General features: G+C 41.8%; 1 protein-coding gene across 25 annotated transcripts in view; it reads left to right on the top strand.

Annotated features, from left to right (window-relative positions):
* Window positions 1-24,820, top strand: part of Dscam1 (Down syndrome cell adhesion molecule 1) — a 117,817-nt gene that overhangs the window by 38,679 nt on the left and 54,318 nt on the right. For 18 of the 25 annotated variants that reach the window (XM_078181760.1, XM_078181755.1, XM_078181753.1 and 15 more), the window contains exon 7: window positions 18,629-18,752. The exons of 4 other annotated variants lie outside the window; for them this stretch is intronic. In XM_078181760.1, the coding sequence (XP_078037886.1) occupies window positions 18,629-18,752 (124 nt within the window). Of the gene's footprint in view, window positions 1-4,125; window positions 4,250-18,628; window positions 18,753-24,622; window positions 24,737-24,820 lie in introns of those variants that run through there. 3 more of the 25 variants (XM_078181773.1, XM_078181767.1, XM_078181772.1) reach the window with 3 other exon arrangements.

Raw genomic sequence — 24,820 nt, 5'->3', positions numbered from 1 at the left:
AGCGCTGTCTCAATCCTTGTCCTCATTCAATCGCATAGTATTAGTTTAACCATTTTATCTATCACGTTCAATTATCGTACATTGTTAACCCCTTGCACTATAATAACGAGTCAGACTCGCGACGAACGTTTCGCGCACGGTTCGATAAATATCGCTGCCAATCATTTCTATTAAATCGAAACAGAATTTGAATCGCCTATCATCTGAAAATCTGAAAATGAAAGTAAATGACAAAATCAGGACACTGGAATCATCTCATGGCATCAAGGAAATAATTAAGGAGGAATAATCGTAGTCAACGTAGCTCTGAAAGACGTAATAGTGGAAAGGGTTAAAAGACAGACAATTGTTTGATCAGTGAGACGTTGATCAAACGTGCGATGTAATAGTCGATGCAGCAGTGTTGCAACCATAGGTGCGATCCATCGACTAGCTCCGAGGCTGCCCTGTCCCTCCGTTCGATGTTCACCAATCCGAACCCAACGGTCACGTCTGCATCGGGTTTTCTCCTCTTCAGAGCCGGTCTCGAGCACGAAACCGAAATTCCAGATGACGGAGAACTCGCGCACGTACACGGTCCACTGCGACCGACCGCTCACTTTGATGTGTCCGGCTCAGGCATTCCCCGTTCCAGCTATCAGGTACACGGAGACCGGCGAATTTTTAAGAATAGACTCGCTCCAGATGGATAGCACGCGAATCGATTTATATACATATGTATATATGTACATATGTACGATTTATATATACACATATAAGTACGATATATTCGGCTTATCAAAGAAACCAAGGACGCGGAAAGGGAGCGCCATCGCCGATAGCTGACGAGACTCTATTCGCAGACGCGTTTTTCCGCCTCCGCTTCTTCTTGCATCGGTAGAACGTCTCCTCTCAGGAAGACGCTCGCGAGCCAACAGATTTTTTGGCGCTTAGGAACCTTTCACGGTAATTGCGCGATGTGTATTCAGGGTTTCTTCGTGGATCTTGGAGAATTATAGGAGATTTGGAGGTTCGAAGAAGTTCGGAGTTTAGCACGTTTTGTTTAGATAGAGTTGCGGGATTTGTGGCTTAATTAATAGAAGAATTATTTGTTAACTCAGTTTTTAATTTAGTTGAATCGGTTCTCAAGAATTTGCAGACTATTTAATACATTTTAATCTTAAATTAATAATGTTTAATAAATTTAATCTTAAAACCGTGGATTCTATGCATTTATAACAAAAAGTCGTAATATAAGTCTTCGCAAAGAATTCACCAGCTCTATTGTTCTATCACACAACAACTCGCAATTAACAAAGGTAATATCTATTCCTCAAGAAAAAATCCGCAGCCTCCTTAACAAACAATAGATCGCGACGATATCCCTTCAAAACTCAAGCACCGTCGAGACGTTAAAATTTATTATAATTCAATGCTCTTCGAGTGAATTATTCTCGCTCTTTGCATTGCTGCGAATCTATTGCACCGCTTTCTATCGTCTTCGTGCTTTCTTGAAGCCCGTCGCAAGCGCAGAAATTCTCGTCGGCGACTAACCCCGTCGACTGTCACTCGTAACGGTACTTGGTGGTGCGGCGACGATGCAACGTGCACCGTTCAACGCGCATCGCGTGCCACGTGCAACATTGCACCGTGCCACGTGCGACATGCACCGTTCAACGGGCAACGTGCAACGTCCTGCCCAAGGGTTTCCCGTCCGCGGTACAGGTGACGCACAGGCGGATCTTCATCCCCGCGAATCCCCTGGTTTTGATCGTTAGAGCCGGCGTCCAGTGCTCGACCTCAAATATCTGGACCGACCGATCTGCTACGATTCAGCGCGTCCTCCACGAAGAGCGTCACCCTGCTATGCCCTGCGCAAGGATTTCCGGTTCCTGTATATAGGTAGGCAGCCTCTCGAAAGGTAGCTTCTCGTTGGATAGATGAATTCTTTGAATTCGAGACAATTGAGACAATTAAGACACCTGGAACTTCTTCAGGGGTGTTACCGTTTGATTATATATTTTTTGAGAATTTATATATATTTATATTTTATCTGGATTTGTATATTCTTGATTTTGAGATTTAAAGAAATTCGTGAAGAAATTGGAAAATAATTTAATAGTGTAATAATCTCAGGTTATTAGTAAATATTAGGAGAATATTTGTAGTCTAATGTTGTTATAATGCTAGTGTAATACTGGAAATTTAGTATTATTATAATACTGATTTAATACTATTATGTTAATGTTATGATTATATTATTATATATTAATATTATGATTAATACTATTACTAATGGTATTATAATATAGTACTACTGTCAGACTAGTAATAATAGTTTTCTATTACCATAATATTATACCAGAATTAAAGTACTAGAATAATGCTAGTATAATTCTTCTAATATAATATTATTCTAACATTACTATCATACTACTAATAATAGTATTCTATCACTACATTAGTACACTAGAATTACATTTCTGTCAATATAAAAATATCAAACTGCGACTATCAAAAGAAATATATTTATTATTTTACGAACTAATCAAGAATCCAAATCGCCACCACAATGCAAGGAGTAAAATTCTACCACCATTTTAAAAATCACCAGAAACGGTAGCATCCCCCAAAAATGGTATCTCGAGGTTGCGTCAAGGAAATAGTTTCGCCAAGGAATTTCGCCTCGGAACATCCAAGGTTCCATGTGTACCGCGCAGACTGGCAGGGGCTAGAAACGGTCGGCGAGTTAAACGCGGTACCGAACGGCGATTGTTCAGCTATGCATAGACGCCGTATTGACACAGCCTAGAGTACATCTACGAGCCCTGTATGGCGAAAGGGGGAGTCCCTATTCCAGCATATTCAAAGACTTTCTTGCCGCGTCGCCGTCCTCTTTACGCACGACCTTCGAGCCCGTTCGTCTCGCGTTCTGTTTTTAGAACCCGCCTCGAGCACCAAGCCACAGTTTCCATCTGTGAACGACGTCGGATTACGCGTAACCAAAGGCACCGGGTTCTCGTTGCTTTGTCCTGCACAGGCGTTCCCAGTCGCCACGTTTAGGTAGGTCGATCCCACGGGGCGGCTCGCGCGAAACTGTTCGAACACACACCGTCTTTCCGAACGGAACCCCACGTTCACCGGATCGCGGCGAACGGCTTGCAGAATTTTCAGATGGCGGCCTGTTTAATAAAAAGAGATCCATAATTTGTTATTATACCGCAGGTGGTCGAACCGAGGAATAAAAATAGCATACTCGCGTTTTTTATGTTTTTATCAGAGCTTGGAATAAAAAACATTTTGGATGTCTATATTTTTGTGAAAAGTTGTAAATATTCGGGGTGACGAATGAAATGGGCAACTATTTTGTTTGATACGAAGATTTGATAAATGTGAGGAGAAGAATGACTGTAAAAACAAATTATGTCGCACATGGCAGTTTTAAGCTCGGATAAAAAAAGGTAACGCGTCCGGTGCCGCGTTGGTCACACATGGCTGACATTAATTTTTAACTAGGCTTCGAAACCCATTTTCATTGTACGAGACTGTATCGAACAAACTGAAAAGAGTTAAACAATACCTGCGGTAAATATTAACATTCTAGTTTCGATTTTATTAATTGACTTTAGATTTTACTTTACTATTGACAGTAATTAGTTTTATTGTTTATTATATTCTTATTTTAATCATATGCCGAAAGCAGGTAAGAAATAAAATGGAGAATAATCTCGAGAAAATAAAATGGAAAATAATCTCGAGAAAATAAAATGGAAAATAAAAACGCGATAATGCCATTACTTACTAATAAGGAAGCCGTCATCTACATAGATAACACAGTCTCTTCAGCATCTCCAAAAAGCTCGAGTCACTTCGCCCGGCTGGAAAAAAGTAATTTCGTTTCAGAGGGTGATCAAACACTTTGGTGAGCCACTGTATCGCTCCGGCATCTCAACACGGTGAAAAATAGACGACCCTTTCTCTCTCTCTCTCTCTTTCTCTAAACTCCGTCACCCTGTCCCAGTATATTAGGCACCAACTAGAATTCCTGGATGCTCTCCTCGAAACTGAAAGCGATCAACGGCCGCTTTCTTCCAGCTTGTTACGGTCATAGTCAGTTGCTCGAGAGCGTGATCATTTTCCTTGTAGAACCGGTCGGCTCCGCCAAGCCAAAGTTCTCGACCATGGACAAGAGTCGAACCTTCGAGGTCCCGGAAGCGTTGGGCGTTCCGATTCTGTGTCCAGCACAGGCGTATCCTGTCCCATTCTTCAAGTAAGTCTGGAAGACGTTTAGGACATCTGAGCTTTAGGATCCCCTTATTCTTAGCTTTCGTTTCTCATCGTCTTGTGATGCTACTTGGTGAACCATGTCGATACGATCGGCGTACGATTATTTTGTTAACATTGTAGCTGACTTGCGCAGCTGGTTTATAGCTGGTTTATAGCCGGTTTATAGCTGGCTACAGCTGGCTTCGTTAGGAGTCCGAAGACGCGTGATGTGCGTCGGTAAATGCGATCCTTGTATAGCCTGTGATTACAGTACTTGAACGTTGATCAGTCAATTGAGGCTCCAGCTGGAACTTGAGGTGCTGGTCTCAAGGTAGACTATTGTATTCGATGGGTTAGGATGTATACTTTTTTATTTTAAGGATGATGGATGCAGATTGCCGGGATAGGAATTCTGTGCGATTATGATGTTAAGCGATTAGTAGTAATATTAATATTAACAGCAGTATAGTAATATTAATATTAATAGCAATATTAATATTAATAGTTGCTTAATATAACCAAAAATAAATATATTTAAACATTAAACTATATAATTATATCACAGTGAAAACTTTGTTACAAAATAAGTCCGGAACTATATATTGTAACATGATCAGAATCGTGGAAGGTTAATGCAATTTTTATCGCGGTCTTTGAAACAAAATTCCATGAAATTCCACGAGATAAGCGGTTAACGAGATTTTTAGTCGCCATAAAGCACGCCGCGATTCGCATCGGCAAAATTTAGTTATCGCGTGACGGTTCTACAGAAATTTTCTGGAACGTGAAAAAGTTATTGTCGTCTACTTAGCACGTGGTGTGACTGTATCACATTATAGCGTTCGATTTAGAACCTGATACAAGAGGTGCCGCACGAATGATGGTTTTTATTCCTGGCTGAGTGATTTGCGAAAAATGTCTGTCGTTTTTACCAGTTTTCAATTATGGAAGAGATTGAAAGTTACTGATTTAAATGAATAATTGTCTTATTTTTTTTACATTGATATTATTACTGAAATAGTTATTTTATTTGATTAGTGATTTTGTTTAAAGTTTAGTGACCTTGTCTTACATGATGTCTGCATTCTCTGACTATTTTTTATGTTGTCTATTTTTTTATTTTGTTAAAATTGGTTCAGGTGTATTTTTCTGTGAAAAGATCATTAAGCGAGTAATTAAATCGATTAGCTGATCAATGCTCCAGTACAGTGAACATTGTCTAGACGGGGTCAGTCACCCTTGCAAGATGAAAAGTGAAAATATCTTCGTTATTTATGTACGAAGGAAATTATTCGCGAAAAAGAAACATAACCTGAAAAATGTTTTATCATTATCATCTATTATCATTAATTCTAATTTTCTGTACAATACAATCTCAAGAACTGTGTCACCAAAATGAGCTATTTTTACAAAAGAACATTACTAAATAAATTTAATACATTTTATTAATTTTTCTCCTACTCCATTTTTTAATAAAAAAAATTTGGCACGTTCTACTCGATAAATATAAAATCAATTATGCAAAGGCAAACACTAAACAACCCTTATACACCTCCCACGAGCTTTTATATAAATATTTATGCACATCCTTATATATCGCAAATTTTCGAAGAAAAAAATGACTATACCCTTCTCGGAAACGGCGCGAAATATTCCAAAAATTGAAAAAGGAACCATCGCCTGTTCCCCAAAGGAAAAACCGCGAAGCTCGTCCTATCTTTAGCGCTCGAAACTGGCTGGTATAAAACAAATACGGTGCTCGTCGCGAGTACTTTCCTACGATCATAAATAAGACAGATATTTTCACTTTCCATCTTAGGTGAGTCAGCCGGTGCAAAGAGTAGATATATTTCCAGCGAGCCGCATTGCGGGCAGAGAGAGAGGAGGCCGGCTGGACGGCGCGAATCCTTTGTACACGGCTTACGCCCGGGTGCCACGTAACAATAACTCCAATGCCAGTTTCGCGAAAGCCCCTGAAAATCTCTTTCGTTTCTCCTGTGTGACGCAGAACCGTTGTCGAGCTCGAAACCGAAATTAACCGCGCTGGACGTGAAATCGACGAACCCGAGAGCGATGCTCGGCACGATCACGACCCTGCTGTGCCCGGTCCAAGGATTTCCTGTGCCAGCATTCAGGTAAAGTCCCAGGTGGCCGCGGTGGGGTTACTTTGGTCCGATCTCGCTGGCCAAAAGTATTTTTCTCAATTAATTTGTCGATAATTTAGGCAACAACTTATTTATAGCGCTTAAATGCGGGAAACGTAGCTCTATGTGGATAGAAAAAATTGGGAACAAATAAAAATAATTATAGATAAGTAAAAATAATTTCGAATAAAGAAAAGTAATTATAGACAAATAAAAATAGTTGTCGAGAAATGAGAATAATTATAGGCAAGTTACAGTAATTGTAGACAAATAAATACAACTATAGTCAAGTAAAAGTAATTATAGACATATAAAAATAAGAATGATCAAGTAAAAATAATTGCAAGCGATTAAAAATTGACAGGCTATGCAAAATATTATTCCGATTTTTAAATGAAAATTAAGAAAGCAAAAATATTGTTCATCTCACAAGGAGTATTTTGGCCAGCTGTTTGGACCCGAGGCACCACAGCGCGCCGAGCAAACCGAGTTTGCCTAGGTAATTTCGCGAGAGTCTCCTATCCTCTTCGTAGGCAACGAGCAGCCACCAATGAGCAGCCTTTGTCCCGCGGCGGAGCAGTTCTTCCGTGAATAGTTTAATCGATATCGCACTCCATCCCGGTCTTTCTTTACCGCGAATCCGATGGTATTGTGATCCAATTGACCCGGAGTGCCGGGGCGAATCGATCCCGGCAATTAGCGGATAGTTATCAGAGGCTCCCCTGTCCCAGTGACTCGGAGTCAGACGTCAAAGCGAAGTTGTCTTCTTCGTTTTCTTCTTCGTCATCTTGTTCTTCCTCCGTCTTCTTCTCCTTGTTATCGTAGAACCGGTGGCCAGCACTAAACCGAAATTCCCTTCGATGGAAAACTCACGCACCTACACCGCGTACACTGTCAGACAGTCTATGGCATTGACACTGTCTTGCCCGGCGCAGGCGTTTCCGGTTCCAGCGTTCAGGTATTATATAGCTACTCTTCAATCTCCTGTCTCGTCGGAATTGGGGGTCTGGGGGACACGGAGATTATTAGCGATGGCGAGGAACTCGTTTCTATGGTGTTCGGAAATGTTTGGCAGAGTTAGAAATCAATTATTGGTAATCAATGATTAGAAATCAATTATTGGTTATCAATTATTAGTAATCAATTATTAGTAATCAATTTTTGGTAATCAATTGTTTTGTGATAGCTCTTGTAATTGATTACGAGATATGATAATTATTAGTAGGCGAATCAGAGAACTTTGTGGGGTATTATATCAATTTGAGGATATTTTTGTATTATGTACAAGTTATTAAAATGATTAAGAGAGGAGGTATATTTTTGAAATTCTTGTAATTAACGTAGATTATTTTTCTTTCGATTTAAGTACTCTAAGATGCAGTATATTGCATTAAAAAGTCTTTTGATATAATTGATGGATATTGTTTGAAGTAAAAGATCTTTTTATGACAAAGTGATAAGTATATTAATTGACAGACACGAGTAACAAATATTTCCGAATATCATTGAATTTGAGAAGCACAGAAACTCTGAAAATAGTCTCTCTATTTATGTATCTTCGATCGAGTGTGATTCAAGATAGCTGGATGATAATTAAAAGTGACAGTACGGAGATGACTGCATGTAATAGTAGAAAAATTATTGGATACAACATTACAAAATTGACTACATATAATAATACAGAAATTACTACATGCAACAGAACAAAAGATGATTAGATACAACAGTACAAAAATTACACTTCAGATAACAGTACAAAAATAACTATATATACGACAATATAAAAATTACTACATGTAACAGTACATAGACGACTAGATACAACATTACAAAAATTATATTGCATATAACAGTATAAAAATGACTACAGAAGTAACTACAAATAACACTAGAAAAATGATTACATATGACAATAAAAATACGACCTCATACAGCAATACAAAAATGACTTCATACAGCTATACAAAAATGGCTACATATAACACTTCAAAAATTACCATACACAACGCTGAAAAAATGATTCACCTATTCTCATAACCAACGCCCCGTCGTATTTCCCCCTTCAGAACCGGTGTCCAGCACAAAACCGAAATTCCCACTGACGGAAAACTCACGCATCCTCACGACATACAGCGTGCGACCGTCGCAGCCGTTGACGCTGTCCTGCCCCGCGCAGGCGTTTCCGGTTCCAGCGTTCAGGTACTTCAATCTCCGGGATAGGGGTTCCTACAGAGCATATACGTATAGACAATCTCCGCTCGATCAGCGCCGCGCGCACAGCGATCATCGGCAGTCCTGGCAATGTAATTTTGTTCGTCAGAACCGGTGTCCAGCGCGAAACCAAAGTTCACGAACGCGGACATTAAAGTGGTGAGGCCGACGCCGTCGTCCAGCCAGGTGTCGATGACTTGCCCCGCTCAAGGGTTCCCTGTTCCTGTTACACGGTCAGTCACGGATCCAGGTCTAATTATGCACCTGGACTGAATTTCGTTATCTAGCCTTTGCATTTACGTCCGTTTTTAATTAGCGGTCCGTTTTAAATATTTGATCCGTTTTTACAATGCGACGTTTTGGTTCGTTGCAATAGCTCTGAATGACTCGGAGGATTTGCGAATATTTAATTATTGAGAATTATTGAGAAATGTTTTTTTAGGAGGTTCATTGTTTTTTATGTTGGAGAAAGGATCGATAGTTCTTTATTAGAAAGTTGTGTAGAGGAGAAGCACGTTGTTATAATTTCACGTTCAAGTCGTGGTTTAATTTGTTATAGAGCACTTATATAGTCATTTAAATGGTGACAGTTCGAGCTCTATATTTATAGAAAATGTTAGGTCTTCAAGCGTAATAAAAATAATAATATTCTCTCAAGATATATATACTTTAAATTTTCGAGACATGTCGTTGACATCCGAGTACAATTTGCTATTTTAACGTTTTATTAAAATAAAGGTGGATATTATATTGAACCATATCTATCTATATTGAAGCATATCTATGTATATGATTTTATTGTTTAATCACAATATTATTTTTATTACGATAACATTTTACTCAGTGCACAGAGCAAATAAGAAATCGAAAGCAAATCGTCGTCAGCTCGACAAAACGTCGCGTTCGGAACGCAGACGAACGCCGTGGTCGCATCGTAATCGCAGTAATCGATTCTCCTGTGATCCCCAGAGCCGACGAATAGCGCGAAGCCGAAGCTACCGACGAATCGGAAAGTCGAATTCGTGGACGCGAAGTCGTCGTCGATGGTCGGTTTGATGTGCCCGGTGCAAGGTTACCCTGTTCCACTTTCGAGGTGAGATGAAATTCGATCGTCCACTCGCATGTGTGTCCACATGCCGGGCAGTTTCCCAGCCCCGTGATCGATACAATTTCCCAATCCCCCCCTCTCTCTATCTCTCGCGTCGAATCCGCGTCGGTTCTCGAATGACCGGCTTCTCTCGGCTTTCGCGCCGAGCCCCGAACCATTAATTCTAATTTCGTTCTCTCGCCGCTCTCGCACGCCCCCCGCCGATCGGGGCGCCCGACACCGAATCGAAGCGTAATTCGCCCGGCTGTGGCGGTGGTGATATTTTTCCTAGAACCTGTTGGATTCAAGTCGCCAATTTTCTCCACCGACAATAGCCTCAGCAAATACGCGAGGCGACGCAACACCAGCGTGGTGCTCGCGTGCAGCGCTCAGGGATTCCCCGTGCCAACCACCAGGTAATCATCGCGTGACCCCGAAAAATATCGCGCGGCGATCCCTTGGTCACCCGTGTTTTACGATTCTCGTCGGCCGACGCGTTATCCGATCTACGTGATTCTAGGACGCGGCTTGCTTCTGACGGATTCTCGCGTAACAGAGTCGCGAGCTTCTGATTTTCATGGGGCTTGATTGGCGGAGGGAAGTAGATTAGGTTGTGGTCGGAGGCGTGTTGATTTATTTATTGGAACCGTGAACTTGTATATTAGTAGGACTGTTTATTAGGATGGTGTGTGTTTTATTTATTCATTATTTTATTGGAATTATATTCGTTGAATTTTGTAAAGGAGTCTTTATCTTACTCTGCATTTTTAGGCTAGTTTTAATAGAGTTTAACGCAGTTTAGGATTATAATTATAAATTTACGAACTTAAAGTTAGTATAAGTCAAGTGAAAAAGTTTGACGAATATTGCTTTTTAATTTTTCTTATTATTACAATAGATTACAATTCTTAAGGAATTGTACATTTTCATCCCTTATAAGATTAATCGACCTAACACCTCAAAAATAATTTTCAACTCATTTGTACTAATAACTAGACTGTGAATTTTTAATATTTATATCAAAAATGGCTAAACGAACGATAGAAAAGAATTTAAAAATACTAGAGCATTATCTATACTATACTAACATCATTGCAAAGAGTTTTTATTTTATTTCATTTCTTTTTAATATAACTTAATAATTGCATAAATATCCACCATCTACTATGTACCAATAAATATTCCAATATAAATTAAATATATTAACTAATATTATATTTAAAGCAAAAAGTCTACATCATAGATTCCATTTTATAAATTAATCTCGTTACTATCACTGTTAAAAATTAACTCCGTTACACGAGAATTCCGTGAAAGCTCGAACTCCCCCATGAAGAGTGGGACTTTCGCCGACGTCAGATCGATTTGTGCCGAGTGTCCATATTGTTTTCCGTAGAACCGGTCGGACTCAAGTCGCCGAAATTCTCCAACGACCTTAGCCTAAGCGCATACTCGAGGCGAAACGGCGCCAGCGTGGTGCTCACGTGCAACGCTCAGGGATTCCCCGTGCCAACCACCAGGTAACACCGTCGTCGCTTTTAACGATGCATCGAAGAGTTCGCGAACCCGATCAGCCCCGCGAGACACGGCACCTCCGCCTAACGCGATGAACTTCTTCGTTGAACCGTTTTGCCGAGTGTGTTACGTGTCTTCCGTAGAACCGGTCGGGCTGAAGTCGCCGATGTTCTCCAACGACGATAGCCTGAGCAAATACGCGAGGCGAAAGGGCACGAGCGTGGTGTTAGCGTGCAGCGCTCAGGGATTCCCCGTGCCAACCACCAGGTAAATCTGTCGCGAGGCGATTTAAGCGGCTGCTACGCTATTGGATCGAGTCGATTTTTCTCGGTGACGAACGATGCGCTCTTTGGAAAATTAGTTTAATAGGTTGAGAGGACCGAAACTACCCTTAGACGATTTTTAATGATTCATAGCGATTGGTTCGTGATAGAAAAAATTATTTCTGTGAAATTTTAACCCTGGAACTTGTGACGGTGGTTATTTATTTATAGTCAGTTTAATATATTTGAAATATAAAATTAATTCGCCGTCAGGGTAAATACATAAAATTAGGGAATTAATAACAGAGGATGTATTTTGGCTTCGATATATTTTAAATATTTAACAAATATTATTAAAAATTACAAAAATATTTTCTAAGGCATTTTAATCAATTTATAACTAATTAGCTCGTCTCTATAATTAGTCCATGTAAATTTTTTCTTTACACTTGTTGCTTCACAATTATTAAAGTCATAAGAAATTATCGATCACAATTCTTCGTCATCAAATATATCCCTCTATCGTAAAAGATTTAAATAAATAATTTCTTACAATACCCAAGAGACCATAGTAGATCCACCGTCGGGATAACAACCCTGATCCCGTGCCAACGTGTGAACAAGATCGCGTAGGGTTTCGCCGACGGAAGCAACTCGTACCTGCGACCACCTGCGGGTCAATTAAAAATTTTCCAATCGACCCGAGCCGTCCAATAGCCCCGCCGGCGGCCGCTTAAAGTTATCGAAACACGAAAACCGATCGATCGATTTCCAGAGCCGGTGGCAGCGCGGTCGCCCCGCTTAACATCGGACGATCTGAGCCGCACGATCCGTCGATCCGAGGGCCAGCCGATTTCCATTTTTTGCGCCGCGCAGGGAAGCCCTGTGCCCACCACTAGGTAATTCATTCACTGTTACCGGTTATCGATGAAATCTCCGACGCCCCGTTTATCGATGAAATTTCCAACCCGGTTAAAAAAAAAAGAAAAAAAAGAAAGCCGATCGCCGACACAGCACACCGCCGGGCGTGTCGGTTGTCGTCGTCGTTTGTCCGTGGACTCTACCCGTGCCGGTATTCGGCAAACAAAAAAAAAAGCAAACTCGCGGAATAATCGAACGTGAATTGTTGTTTAGAGCCTGTCGGGGGCAAGGCGCCAGGCTTTGCCGTGGACGCGAAACTATCTCTGTTGGTACGAAGAGTAAACACCGACGTTAGTCTGCCCTGCAACGCCCAGGGCCATCCGACGCCTGTCTATAGGTACGAAAAAAGCTGGGATCGTCCCGCAAAAGAGTTTAACACCGGTTCCTCCGAAAGACAAACGATTTGGGTGGAGCGGCTATTCGGTCGTCCCATGGCCGTCCACGATTAAAAGTTCCGCGGGGTGACCCTGTCCGTAGGACTCGGCGACCGAGTGAAATTCGTTCCGTCAACCTGCAACGAATTAGATTTATAGGAACTGGAAGGATTATTCATTCGACGAATATTCCGATAAGAATAAATTTCTAATTGTTAGTTACAAACGGCGAATAATTACAATTATTCGCTAGGTATTTATTCGAATTATATCACAATTTTTATTCGTTATTTCTGATGAGTATATTTATTCGAGAAATATTTATTTAAACTAGAATAGAATTTCTAAAAATATCAGAAAGAGTAAGATTTATTAATTAACACTTTGCCGAACTGTAAAGTGTCAATTAATATTGAAGAATATTTATTTTATCTATTTTATTTCATTTTAAAAATATATATCTTGATACGTCAGATATTACGGATATTAAAGTGACGAAATGTTCCATCGATGTTTCACGTTGTAAAAAATAAGATCGCCGAATGTCTTCATTATTTTAATGGTTTACACGAGGCTACGTTAATATCGGTCTGCCGTCACTTCGTTATTTCCCTTGCCGGCAGAGCCTATGGGGATCAAAGCGCCCGCTTTTCTCGGCGACGTCAAGTCGTTCTTCTTCCTACGTGGCGAGGGCTCGCAGGTTAGCATGCCGTGCAATGCCCAGGGGCATCCTGTTCCCGTAACCAGGTACTAAATTACCCATTGAAAGCCATTCGACTACCGGCATACGGAATCATTCTTCAGGAGCGACGATACAGTCTCGGTTCTTTTTTCTTTTTCTTACGGTGGGGGACTGATGACTCCGGAAGTCCATTAGGGGCTGCGAACCCTGTGAGAGTCTCGGGTTCCGTAAAACGATACAGTCAGGGGTGTCGCGGTAATGCGAGTACAGCTCTTTGGTGACGAAAATTGGAATTGAAAGCGATTTGCTTGGTACGATTGGTAATTTTAAAGGAAGTTGCACCGACAATTTTAAGAAATCGAGTGGGCGATATTTGACGTGGATATGACTCGTATTATAGAAAGATTCGAGTGATATTATCATGATTCAGGGGGTGGACAAGTTTTGGCAATTTTAGGAAGGTATGGATAATGTTTTGATTCAAGTAATATTATCATTGTTCAGGCAACATTTGGAAGATTCAATTAACATTATCATGATTCAAATAACATTGTCAAGATTTAGAGAACATTATCAAGAATCGGACGACAGTATCAAGATTCAGACAACAGTATGAAGATTTAGAGAACATTATCAAGATTTAGACATCGGCATAATTCAAATAACATTATCATAATTTCGACAACATTATCAAGATTCGATCTACATTGGCAAGATTAAAATAACATTATTAAAAGTTAAAAGTTAACATTATTAATAACATTATCAAATAACATTACCTTATCTAGACAAGATTAAGAAAATTCAAATAACATCATCATGATTCAGACAACATTGAGAAGCTTCAACTAACATCACCAAAATTCAGACAACATCATTATCATCCCGAGAACATCGCTTTCGAAAGCCATTCCAATCTCTCAACCAAGTTTCATACTCGCATTTCCAAGGACACGATATCGCATCCCACCGACGCGATAAATCATTAAGCCGCGGTGAAAATTATTCCACCGATTCGGGTACGTCTCCAGTTCAGTTTGGCTAATCCTGTAACAGAGCCAGTAGCCACGAAGAAGCCAAAGTTCTCGAGTGACTTGAAGCTGTCCGGGTACGATCGCGCCACAGGTCAAGACCTCACCCTGCTTTGTCCCGCTCAGGGGTTCCCGGTTCCATCATATAGGTACATATCGCAATCTAATCGTTAGCTACTAGCTACTCATCAACAGCTTGTCCACACTGTCTCCCTTTCTATCTGTGTATGATTCGTTAGAGCCGGTAGCAACGAAGAAGCCGAAATTCGCGAGCGACGCGAAGTTATCCTCGTACGATCGCATCTTCGGTCAAGACCTGACCCTGTTCTGTCCCGCGCAGGGGTTCCCGGTTCCAACGCATAGGTACTTTCTTGCATCGCTAATTATGCTCGTTGATCAGTGTAGTCCATGAGCTTTACACGTTGTAGCAGCTTCGCCCTATTTTGTCTCTCTCTCTCTTTCTCTCTGTGTGTGATTTCGTTAGAGCCGGTCGCCACGAGGAAACCCATGTTCTCGACTACTTCGAGGTTGTCTTCGTACGATTGCGTCGCCGGCCAAGACCTCACCCTCTACTGTCCCGCTCAGGGGTTCCCAGTTCCAACTCACAAGTACTCATTTATTTTCGTATTGTAATGGTCGGATGTCTGGAAAGTTTCCAGCGATTTTTCGAGGCGTACGCGCGGCACGCTTTGTCAGCGAGTTCCGCCACGACGATTTTATAGTATGAGGATGTTTTCGCGTGTACTATTTGCTTTCTCGTGTCGAGGCACACCGCGGTAATTCACGTGGAAATTCAAGATTTTATGTATTTATGTTCGAGTGAAATAGTTACGGAATTGAAAAGATATTTATAGTATTGGAAAAATATTTAGAAAATATCTAGAAAATATTTACAGTATTTAAAAAATATTTAGAAAATATTTACAGTATTTAAAAAATATTTAGAAAATATTTACAGTATTTAAAAAATATTTAGAAAATATTTGGAAAATGTCTAGAAAATATTTACAGTATTTAAAAAATATTTAGAAAATATCTAGAAAATATTTGGAAAATATTTACAGTATTTAAAAGATATTTAGAAAATATCTAGAAAATATTTACGGTATTTAAAAAATATATAAAATATATCGAACATCCATAAGATCGCTGCAACCTTTCCGGAAGCGAGGCGAATAGAATGACAGTGAAGATCTGTTAGTCCTGGTGACAGCATGTGCCCGTTGTCTCTCTGTGTGATCCGTTAGAGCCGGTCGCGACGAAGAAGCCGAAATTCGCCAGCGACGCGAAGAAGTCCTGGTACGATCGCGTGGACGGTCAAGACCTGACACTGTTCTGTCCCGCGCAGGGGTTCCCAGTTCCAAGCTTTAGGTATTACAAGCGCCGCTTTTAATAGTCCCGGCGCGTTGATCGGGGGATCAGCACCGTGCTAGCAGCATGCCCGCACATTGTTTTGTTGTCTCTCTGTGTGATTCGTTAGAGCCGGTCGGCAGCAAAGCGCCAACGTTGACGGGCAATTTAAAGGGTGGCTGGATGGAGAACAAAGCGGACTCCAGCGCCGTGCTGTCCTGTCCCGCGCAAGGGTACCCCGTGCCTTCGTTTAGGTAACTCCTCTGTTCACCCCTCGAGGTGTCACCGGGCTGCTCTCTCTCTCTCTCTCTCTCTCTCTCCCCTCGCGCGGGGTGTTAATCCTTCGCGGTGGTCTGTCTGCTGGCGGTCGTAGGGCTTTCGACGTTTTCGGTGCCACCTTCGGCTGCTACCTTGAAAGCACACAGTACACGCGATTTTATCGTTTCACACAGTGGCCATTTTAAAAGACTTTATTATTATATCCATTACGTTTATTGTCGATATAGTAAAATTTGATAGAATGATACGTGCAATATAAGAATTATAAAAATCAAAATTAGCACTGTGTTTTATATAGTACATTTTGGTACGTAATATAATTATATATAATATATCGTATAATATATATTTTTATTATGAGACAAATTCTAGAAATTAGAGTACTGTAATTAAAATATTTTCATACTTATAAAAGCACGTGAAAGTTCAGATTACGTTTGATACATTAGCTTTTAATACTTCATTTAAACTTAAACAAATTGACAATTCCGATTAAAATGTAACAAACGCAATGGAGCTACCAGTCAGAATTCACTCCAACGAATCCCATGGATTTACCCTTTCTCCACCCTTTTCCTCTCCGCGCGACTCTTCCGCTAAACGGCTCGCACATCGACGCATGCTTGCACAAACATCCGCAGTCGATTTAAAACTCCCAAAGGGACACGGTGTCTCTACCTGTGACCCCCAGTTAATTGCTCGGTACCTCCGGACCCTTTCGAGTGCTCAAACACTCAAATTAGCCGGGAAGCATAAGAATCCGAGCGATACCATTTCGCCGAACGACGACCGCCGCAGAACCGCGAAAGATTTACCTACCGTGAACAGATATTTTATCCCTCGAATCCCGAAGACCTTCGCCGAGGACGGCATCGCCATTGTTCTCCAATCGGTGAAAAAAAAAACTGAAGAGCACTTCGTCGGTCCAATTTGTGTCCATTATTATTGCCTTGGCCTTCTTTCCTGTCCGGTGAACAGGCGCGTCACCACCCCTCCCCTCCGGCTCCGCTAAAAGTAGAACAATTAATCGCGGCACGTTCGCCTGTGTGTGCATTGTTAGAACCAGTCGGGAGCAAAGCACCGGCGTTTACCGGCGACGTGAAGGGCGTGTGGCTGGAAAAGGGATCAGGTGCCGACTGCGTGCTGCCGTGTCCGGCGCAAGGATATCCCGTTCCCTCCTTTAGGTAAAACTTTAGTTGCGGAGTGCGTTCTCTTCGGAATTCTCGTCCGAATTCTGACGAGCGACTGTCGCGGTAGAGATATGGTATTTTTCTTATAGCGATCGGAATTTAAAGTTTGCGAGGAGACTTTGCTAGTTGGTGACGAGCTATTGTTAGTTGGATGGTGTTTTATTTTGTTCGTATTAATTTCTTGCGATATTGTGCATTAAAAGGCTTGTGGATAGGCAAAGGTTATGGTATGGGCAGAATTAATATTTCCTGAGATTTTATATATTTTATAAAAATCCTTCTTCTTTTATCGTAATCGCTCGTGACACGACGAATCATATATAGCAATTACATGGAGCACGAACAGAAAACCGAGATCGCGTTTCTTCGCCTTGAAAATCACGTTTCTTCGCCTTGAAAATCGCGTTTCTTCGCGTACGCGCTCCCTTTTCGCTAAACGGGGTCCCCTGTTCCACCGGAAAGATTGCGTAACCGGGCGATTAGGAGCGTCCAAGAGGCATTATACGATAGATGACAGCTTCCTTGTTCTGCCTGTGATCAGAGCCAGTCGGGAGCAAAGCGCCGGCGTTGATTGGCATCGTTAAAGGAATTATACTGGAAGCCCAATCTATGGTCAGCGTTGTGATATTTTGCCCGGCGCAGGGCTACCCCGTGCCTTCGTTTAGGTAACGATGCTTGATGATCCGTAACCGAATGTTGTAACAATACTACCGCAATTCTAATCTGTTTCGCACTGAATGTCGTGACTAAACCACGCCCCGGTCTTTAGGTTCTCTGTGTAGCCTCGGAGAGGTTTCTAAATACTAACATCTTTAAGTAGTCGTTCCGGTGTGGTGACTGGAAAATTGAGCAATTGTTAGTCATTATAGAGAATAGTCATTATTTTTAGTCATTATCATATGTGATAATAATATCGATCACTTATTCGATGATTAAATTGTATCTCTTAAAAGTTGATCAGAATTTAGATATTTAGTTCCAATGTTTCCAAGCAGAAGGAATTAAAATCACCAGATCTTAAAAATTATTAGAATCACCAGATCTTAAAAATTATTAAAATCACCAGATCTCAAAAATTATTAAAATCACCAAAGCTCAGATTTACGTATTTGTTGAAAGTGTAATTGTTACATGAGTCACGAGATTTCATACGCATAGAACAAATTTTGTTAAATAAAATAGAAATACTAGAAGCCAGAAAAATGATTTTAGATTTGAAATGTCTTCGACTGCAAAGGGTTAATCTAAAATTGTATTTCCCGCCACACCGTAACGACACCCTAAACGCCATCAGAGATCAGCTTTTGTACGCATGACCCACGTTGAACATTCTTAGAGCCGATTGGAACGAAAGCTCCGGCGCTCATGGGCGAGTTGCGTGGCGGTTGGCTGAAGAAGAGAGCGAAGTCCAGCGCCGTTATATCGTGCCCGGCCCAGGGATATCCTGTGCCCTCCTTTAGGTAAACAATTCGTCAAAATTCGTTCTCTAAAAAAATAAATCGTAACGAAGCCACGTGAAAATGTACCTGAAACGAAATTCCGTTAGAACCGGTCGGAAGCAAAAAGCCAACGGTGACAGGTGACTTGAAGGGCGGCTGGAAAGAAAAGCAGCACCACTCGACGGTCGTGCTGTTCTGTCCGGCACAGGGTTATCCCGTGCCCAATTTTAGGTAAATCATAATTGATCTTCGGAAACTCATTGGGAATGTGTTTCGTTGTTTTGTTATCGTCAGAGCCGATCGGCAGCAAAGCCCCAGCTCTGACCGGCGAGATGAAGCGCGGTTGGAAGGAAATGAGCACGCGGAGCAGCGTGGTCTTGACGTGTCCTGCTCAGGGATATCCTGTACCCAGTTTTAGGTACGGTATTCTCTCCGTACCACCGCTGCACGGTTAAATTTACGTCCAATATCTGCGCTGGAATTCGCGCGAAGTGCGCACTGTTAAATATACGCGAAGCCGGTACGGTTAAATTTGTATAAAATTCGTACGGTTAAATTTGTATAAAATTCGTACGGTTAAATTTACACGAAGAGCCTACGTTAAATTTATATGAAGTGCACACAGTTAAATATACACTAAGTTCACTGTTTAACAATTTTTAAAATATAAACGATCTTATCAATATTAAATGGGGCAAAGAGATAGAATCGAAGGGGTAGAAATTCCACCTAATTCAGCGCGCAAGAAAGAGAAACTTGGGAGCGGATTTCTTTCATTTATTGTTCTCAGATTTATTTTCAATTTATGATAGAGATTGTTCCCGGCAGTTTCGGACAGTTATGGAGAGAATACTGTAGCTCATAAAATCGTGCCGGTCGTTTATTTGCCCAATAGAGCCGGTCGGTAGCAAAGCGCCCTCGATCGTCGGCGAGGAGGGCAGCTTGATGAAAAGACGGACCGCCACGCATATAGTGATCACTTGCCAAGGCCAGGCCTACCCTGTTCCAACGTTCAGGTAAACGGCGAACCGTCTTCCTCTTTCACCGACGAAGCTCATCGTCGCGTTAGAAATCTTTTCGAAACAGTGTTTCGGTCATTTTTCGGAAGATTCTCGGCAATTACGGAGAGAATATTGAAACTCTTGAAATTTCGAGCCGGTGGTTTGTTTGCCCATTAGAGCCGGTCGGTAGCAAAGCGCCCTCGATCCTCGGCGAGAAGGGCAGTTTGATGGAAAGACGGACCGCCACGCATATCGTGATCACTTGCCAAGGCCAGGCCTACCCTGTTCCAACGTTCAGGTAAAACTACGGTTGAAACCTCGCGGGAATCGTCTTCCCTTTTTTTTCTCTCTCTCTGTCTTTCCCTCTTCGATGAAATTCCCGTCGCGGTTAGCACTCGAGTGTACTTCTCACGCGTCTGATTATATTTTCTGTTGGCGAAGAACCGGTAGGAAGTAAGGCACCTTCCATTTCCGGCGACGCAAAACGATGGCAAACGACCAAAAACTCGATGGGATTCGCGATCCAGTGCCAAGCGCAGGGTCACCCGGTACCAGCGTTCAGGTACTCGAGACCCAACCACCGTCTTATCGATCTCCTGTTTAATGCCATTTACGAGGGACAAACGAACCCCTATGGCGAGCCGCTTCGTTATTCGGGAAACACGAAGCTTATACAATTTCTTATAATCAATGTTTCATTAATAATGTCGGTTGTGTTGAATTTGTCATAATTTTATTGTAGAATGTTTATAACGAGTTATAGGTTACTATTCACTCATTTCGATTAGTTAATAATTTTTTTATTATTATTAATTGATTAGTATTTATTCTCATTCATTATTATTAATTATTATTCATTGTGAGCCCGAGGGAAAATAAAGCAAAGTCATATCTATAGTATGGTAAAAAATATAAAGGCTCAAAAGCAGTCAAACCTTCGATTTTCCATTTAATCCACTAAATATAAATGGCATTTATTTCTTCGAAATTAAACTCAAGTTGAATAAGAATCAATTTTCATGTCATCAAAATCTGGCATTAAAAATAGATGGGACAGGAAACAAGAATTTAAACTCGTCAAGTTAATCATAACCTGTAATATTAACCGGCAGTAACAGGCAGCGCTGTTAAGGGTGAAATTGAAACACAGATATTACGCTGCTATTAGTTTTGTCATATTGCCAGTAATCGACGCAGAAATTAGGCTACCATTAGCTTTTCCATACACGCAATAATTAATGCTTCGATTAAGTTGTCATTAGTTCCGTCATAGTCGTAATAACTAGACTGCAGCTAGAAAATTTATTTCATTAAATAGATTAAAACTTCATTAAATAGAAAATTTATTCTGCATCAAGCCAGTATAATAACTTAAAACTAATTGACACTTTTAAAGCCATTTAATCTGTCTGCTGATTTAAATAATAGCAACACAATTTTTCTTACAATGCAAATTTTCCTTACAAATTTTCCTTACAAATTTTTACCTGCAATTCTGTCTTACAAAGTCCGTGGTTTAGTAACAATGAACGCATAAATCTTGCTGCCATAAGTTCGCTTCGTGTTTCCACGATTACGGGGTAGGCCTATGTTCCGCCAGTTAGTCAGCATCGCCTAAGCGATCCGCATAATCGTTCCATTACCAGAGCCTGTGGGAGCGAAAGGACCGAAATTCTCGAGCGACGATCGCGTGAACTCGTTCATACGTCCAGCGACGGGCTCGTCTGCGTTGCATTGTCCCGCGCAAGGGTTCCCAGTTCCGTCGTTCAGGTAAAACAGCAATCACACGGTGGAGAACGCCGTTAGAGAACACTGCCGTTCGGTTTTCTCTGTTCGAGTGTAGAACCGGTCGGATCCAAGGCGCCCAGTTTTCAAAGCGACGCGAAAAGCGTAACGTACGTTCGCGCCGCGAATTCGGCCGTCGCGCTCACCTGCGCCGCGCAGGCGTCACCACCTCCGAGTCACAGGTAAATTAATTGCCAATTTCAGAATCGAGATTATTAGGAATCTAGTTGGCATTGTTTTTTTTGAGGAATCGAAAGGGTTGCTGGGTTCGCGAGGAATTTTATCTCGACGTTTGTTCGATCTCATTGTTGCTTTTATTTTTAGACTTTAAAGTGAGGGATTGTATTTTTTATAGAATCGATTTTTAGGGGGATATATATAGAGTCTGTAAAATTTGTATTGGGTCGTTGTTCCACTGGGTAGATTTATTATTGGGTCTCGAGACATTTTCATAAAATTGTCTGCTGTTTTGAGAGAAAAGTATTCTGATAAAATTTTCTTCTTCTTCAGAGATTCTAAATTATTTAGAAATGCAAGAAAATGTTATAAAATTTCTTTTTGATAATTGACATATTAAGTAGTTTGATCTGCAAAATAAAAATTTTCTAAGATGTCTGTGAGGACCAGGAATTAAATAAAAATAAATTGATTCTTTTAATCAGATATAATAAACTGAGCGTGACTGTATTATTAAATTATTACATGCTAATGCAATTATTACAAGCTACTGCAATTATTACAAAGTATTGAGACTTCAGACACTTCGACAGAGTTAACAGAAAATACTAAGCAATATTCCTAAAATGCCTCGAGTCTTCTTCTGCTTTTAGTACACAAAATAAATAAAGCTGTCAAATAAAATGCACCTCAATCAAAATTTACGCATTCTCCGCAACGTCTTGGCAAGAAAGACCCCCGGCAAACCGACTAAAACCTCGAGACAAAGTTCCCCTTAATCGCTGCCAACCGCAGAATCCTCGACGGTCCGCGTGCACGGCAAAATCGATGGCGAACGAGCGTCGAACAAATTAATGGCGGCGGTGGCGTGTCTCCCTCGTCTCGATTGCGATGAGAGAAAGAAAAAAAACAAACAAAGCTAACCCCGTGCGCATTGTGTTGTGACCCGTCAGAGCCGGCGGGTCGTGTGTCACCGAAATTCCCGAAGTCTGCGAAATCGGACTCGTTCGAGATAGGAAACGCCGCCGAGATCAGTCTGCTCTGCGACGCCCAGGCGTTCCCTGCTCCCACGTTTAGGTCAGTTTAGCGCCGCCCGAAAAATAAAGCTGCGTCGATCGCACGGCGAACCACTAATCCGGGAATTCTGTAGAGCCTGTGAACGGTGCCAAGCCTAGAGTCGCGTCCACCGCCAAGTACGACGTGCTCGTCAGCAACGTCGACGGCCCGGTAACGATGCTTTGCCCGGCGCAGGGTCACCCTCTTCCAGCTTATAGGTATTTATGGTACCGATAAGACGCTCCCGTAAAGAAACAGTCGGAGAACAGAGAGAACGGACGTTCGGCGATGATAGACGCCCCCAGAGATCTGTCGTTTGTCTATCCAGAGCCGGTCAGCGGCGCGGCACCGAAAGTACCACCCACGGCGAAAATAACAGTCCTCTCGATACCGGGCGATACGTCCATGGCATTGCTGTGCCAAGCACAGGCGCATCCGTTGCCGATCTTCAGGTACGCTTCGACGAGCCGAGGGGACAGCCTCTTCCGATTCGTTCTGCAATTAGTCTCGCAACGTCGTTCCTTTCGTTACGTCAGGCGTGGCCGGGTGGAACGGGGAGGGCAAGGCGACCGTGTCACCGATTTTATTGGAACCTTGTACCTTGCATTCTATATGCAGAAGAAGACATGTAATCAGAATGTTACAGATATGTGTAACAATCTAAAGATAAGGGGTTCCTGAGGTTATATGCAGCTACTTTTTCCTTCATAAAAATTTTCTTCGAGACGATAAACGGAGTCAAAGGATGTCGAAATTTAATTTGTCTCGTTCGATGAATATTCGACAGGTTTCTAAATTTTTATAATCATCTCGTTAGGTGAGAATCGTGGCTGGATGCTATCAATATTGTTAGTCCCTATACTCGCGAACCGAATCTTCACGTCTCTTGGTTTCTTTGAGAAGCGAACGACGCGTTCGACTACGACGACAAGTTCCACCCTCGCGCAGTGGTCTAAGAACGATATATTAAAATTGCCTATTTATATATCGTGTTATTTATACCTATTTATAATTACTAGACGGAGTATCTCTATACAAAATAATTGTCTTCATATAAAATTTTCTTTATTAATTGTAACAAAGAAGCAGCAGTTCCTTTCTGTCTTCAAATATTTTAGTAAAAATCGCACACAGTTAAATGTTCCTTCTGATATTCTAAATTTTATTTTTTTAATTTTCACGATAGACATATGAAATACAATATATAACAATATCTACACAACATAACGCAGTCCAATGATTACTTTTCACTCGTTTGCTCTGGTAATTAAGAACGCAAAAGCTTTCGGAAAAATAGCTATTTTTACCTGCCGAAAAAAGATATTGTCAAAGTACCTGTTATTTTTCGATTTTTGATGCTTGGATATATCGTTACTTAGACCACTGTGCCCCGATTTTGCGGTCTTGCAGAGCCAAGGGGTAGTGTTCGCCCGAACGTACGGGACAAGGACTTCAACGGATTGAGAAGGGCCATTCTAGTCGATCGAACAGCAGGACTAGCGTGTCCTGTCCAGGGTTTCCCGGCGCCTACGTTCAGGTACGGGGTCTCGTAGGGTGTAATCAAATGGAGCAAGGGGATACGGGTCACAGGCGGTGGCGAGAACCTGCTCGGGTGTTCGGCCATTTTCTAGATGATCGGCTCGACGCGTCGGTTCTTGTGCCCCTGTTTTTCAGAGCCGACCGGTAACGTTCCTCCGCGAATCGCGGGCGAAAGATACGAGGGTGGCAAGCTCGTCGACGTCCCAAGGACGATGGTGGTTGCCCTGGACTGTTCCACTCAGGGATTTCCTGTCCCAGTGACAAGGTACGCGTCGGTTAACGACCCGGCACACCCCCCCTCACCGTGAATCGCGTTTCAGAGGGCACGAGCAAGATAGCTCCGCGGTCTTCGGGCAAGAAATTCGAGAGAGAAGTGGTGTTGGCTGCCGGCGGTCAGAATATCGCGTTGAGTCACACGTTTCAGGGATTCCCCATGCCTGTAACAAGGTAGACGTTATCATCCCCCTTTTCTCGATCCTTGGCACCCCTTTCTTGTCGTCGTCGTCGTCGTCGTCGTCGATGAGTCGAATC

Source organism: Augochlora pura, chromosome 5 (genome assembly GCF_028453695.1).
Source record: "Augochlora pura isolate Apur16 chromosome 5, APUR_v2.2.1, whole genome shotgun sequence".
Lineage (NCBI taxonomy): Eukaryota > Metazoa > Arthropoda > Insecta > Hymenoptera > Halictidae > Augochlora > Augochlora pura.
This window is presented reverse-complemented; position numbering and strand designations above follow the sequence as displayed.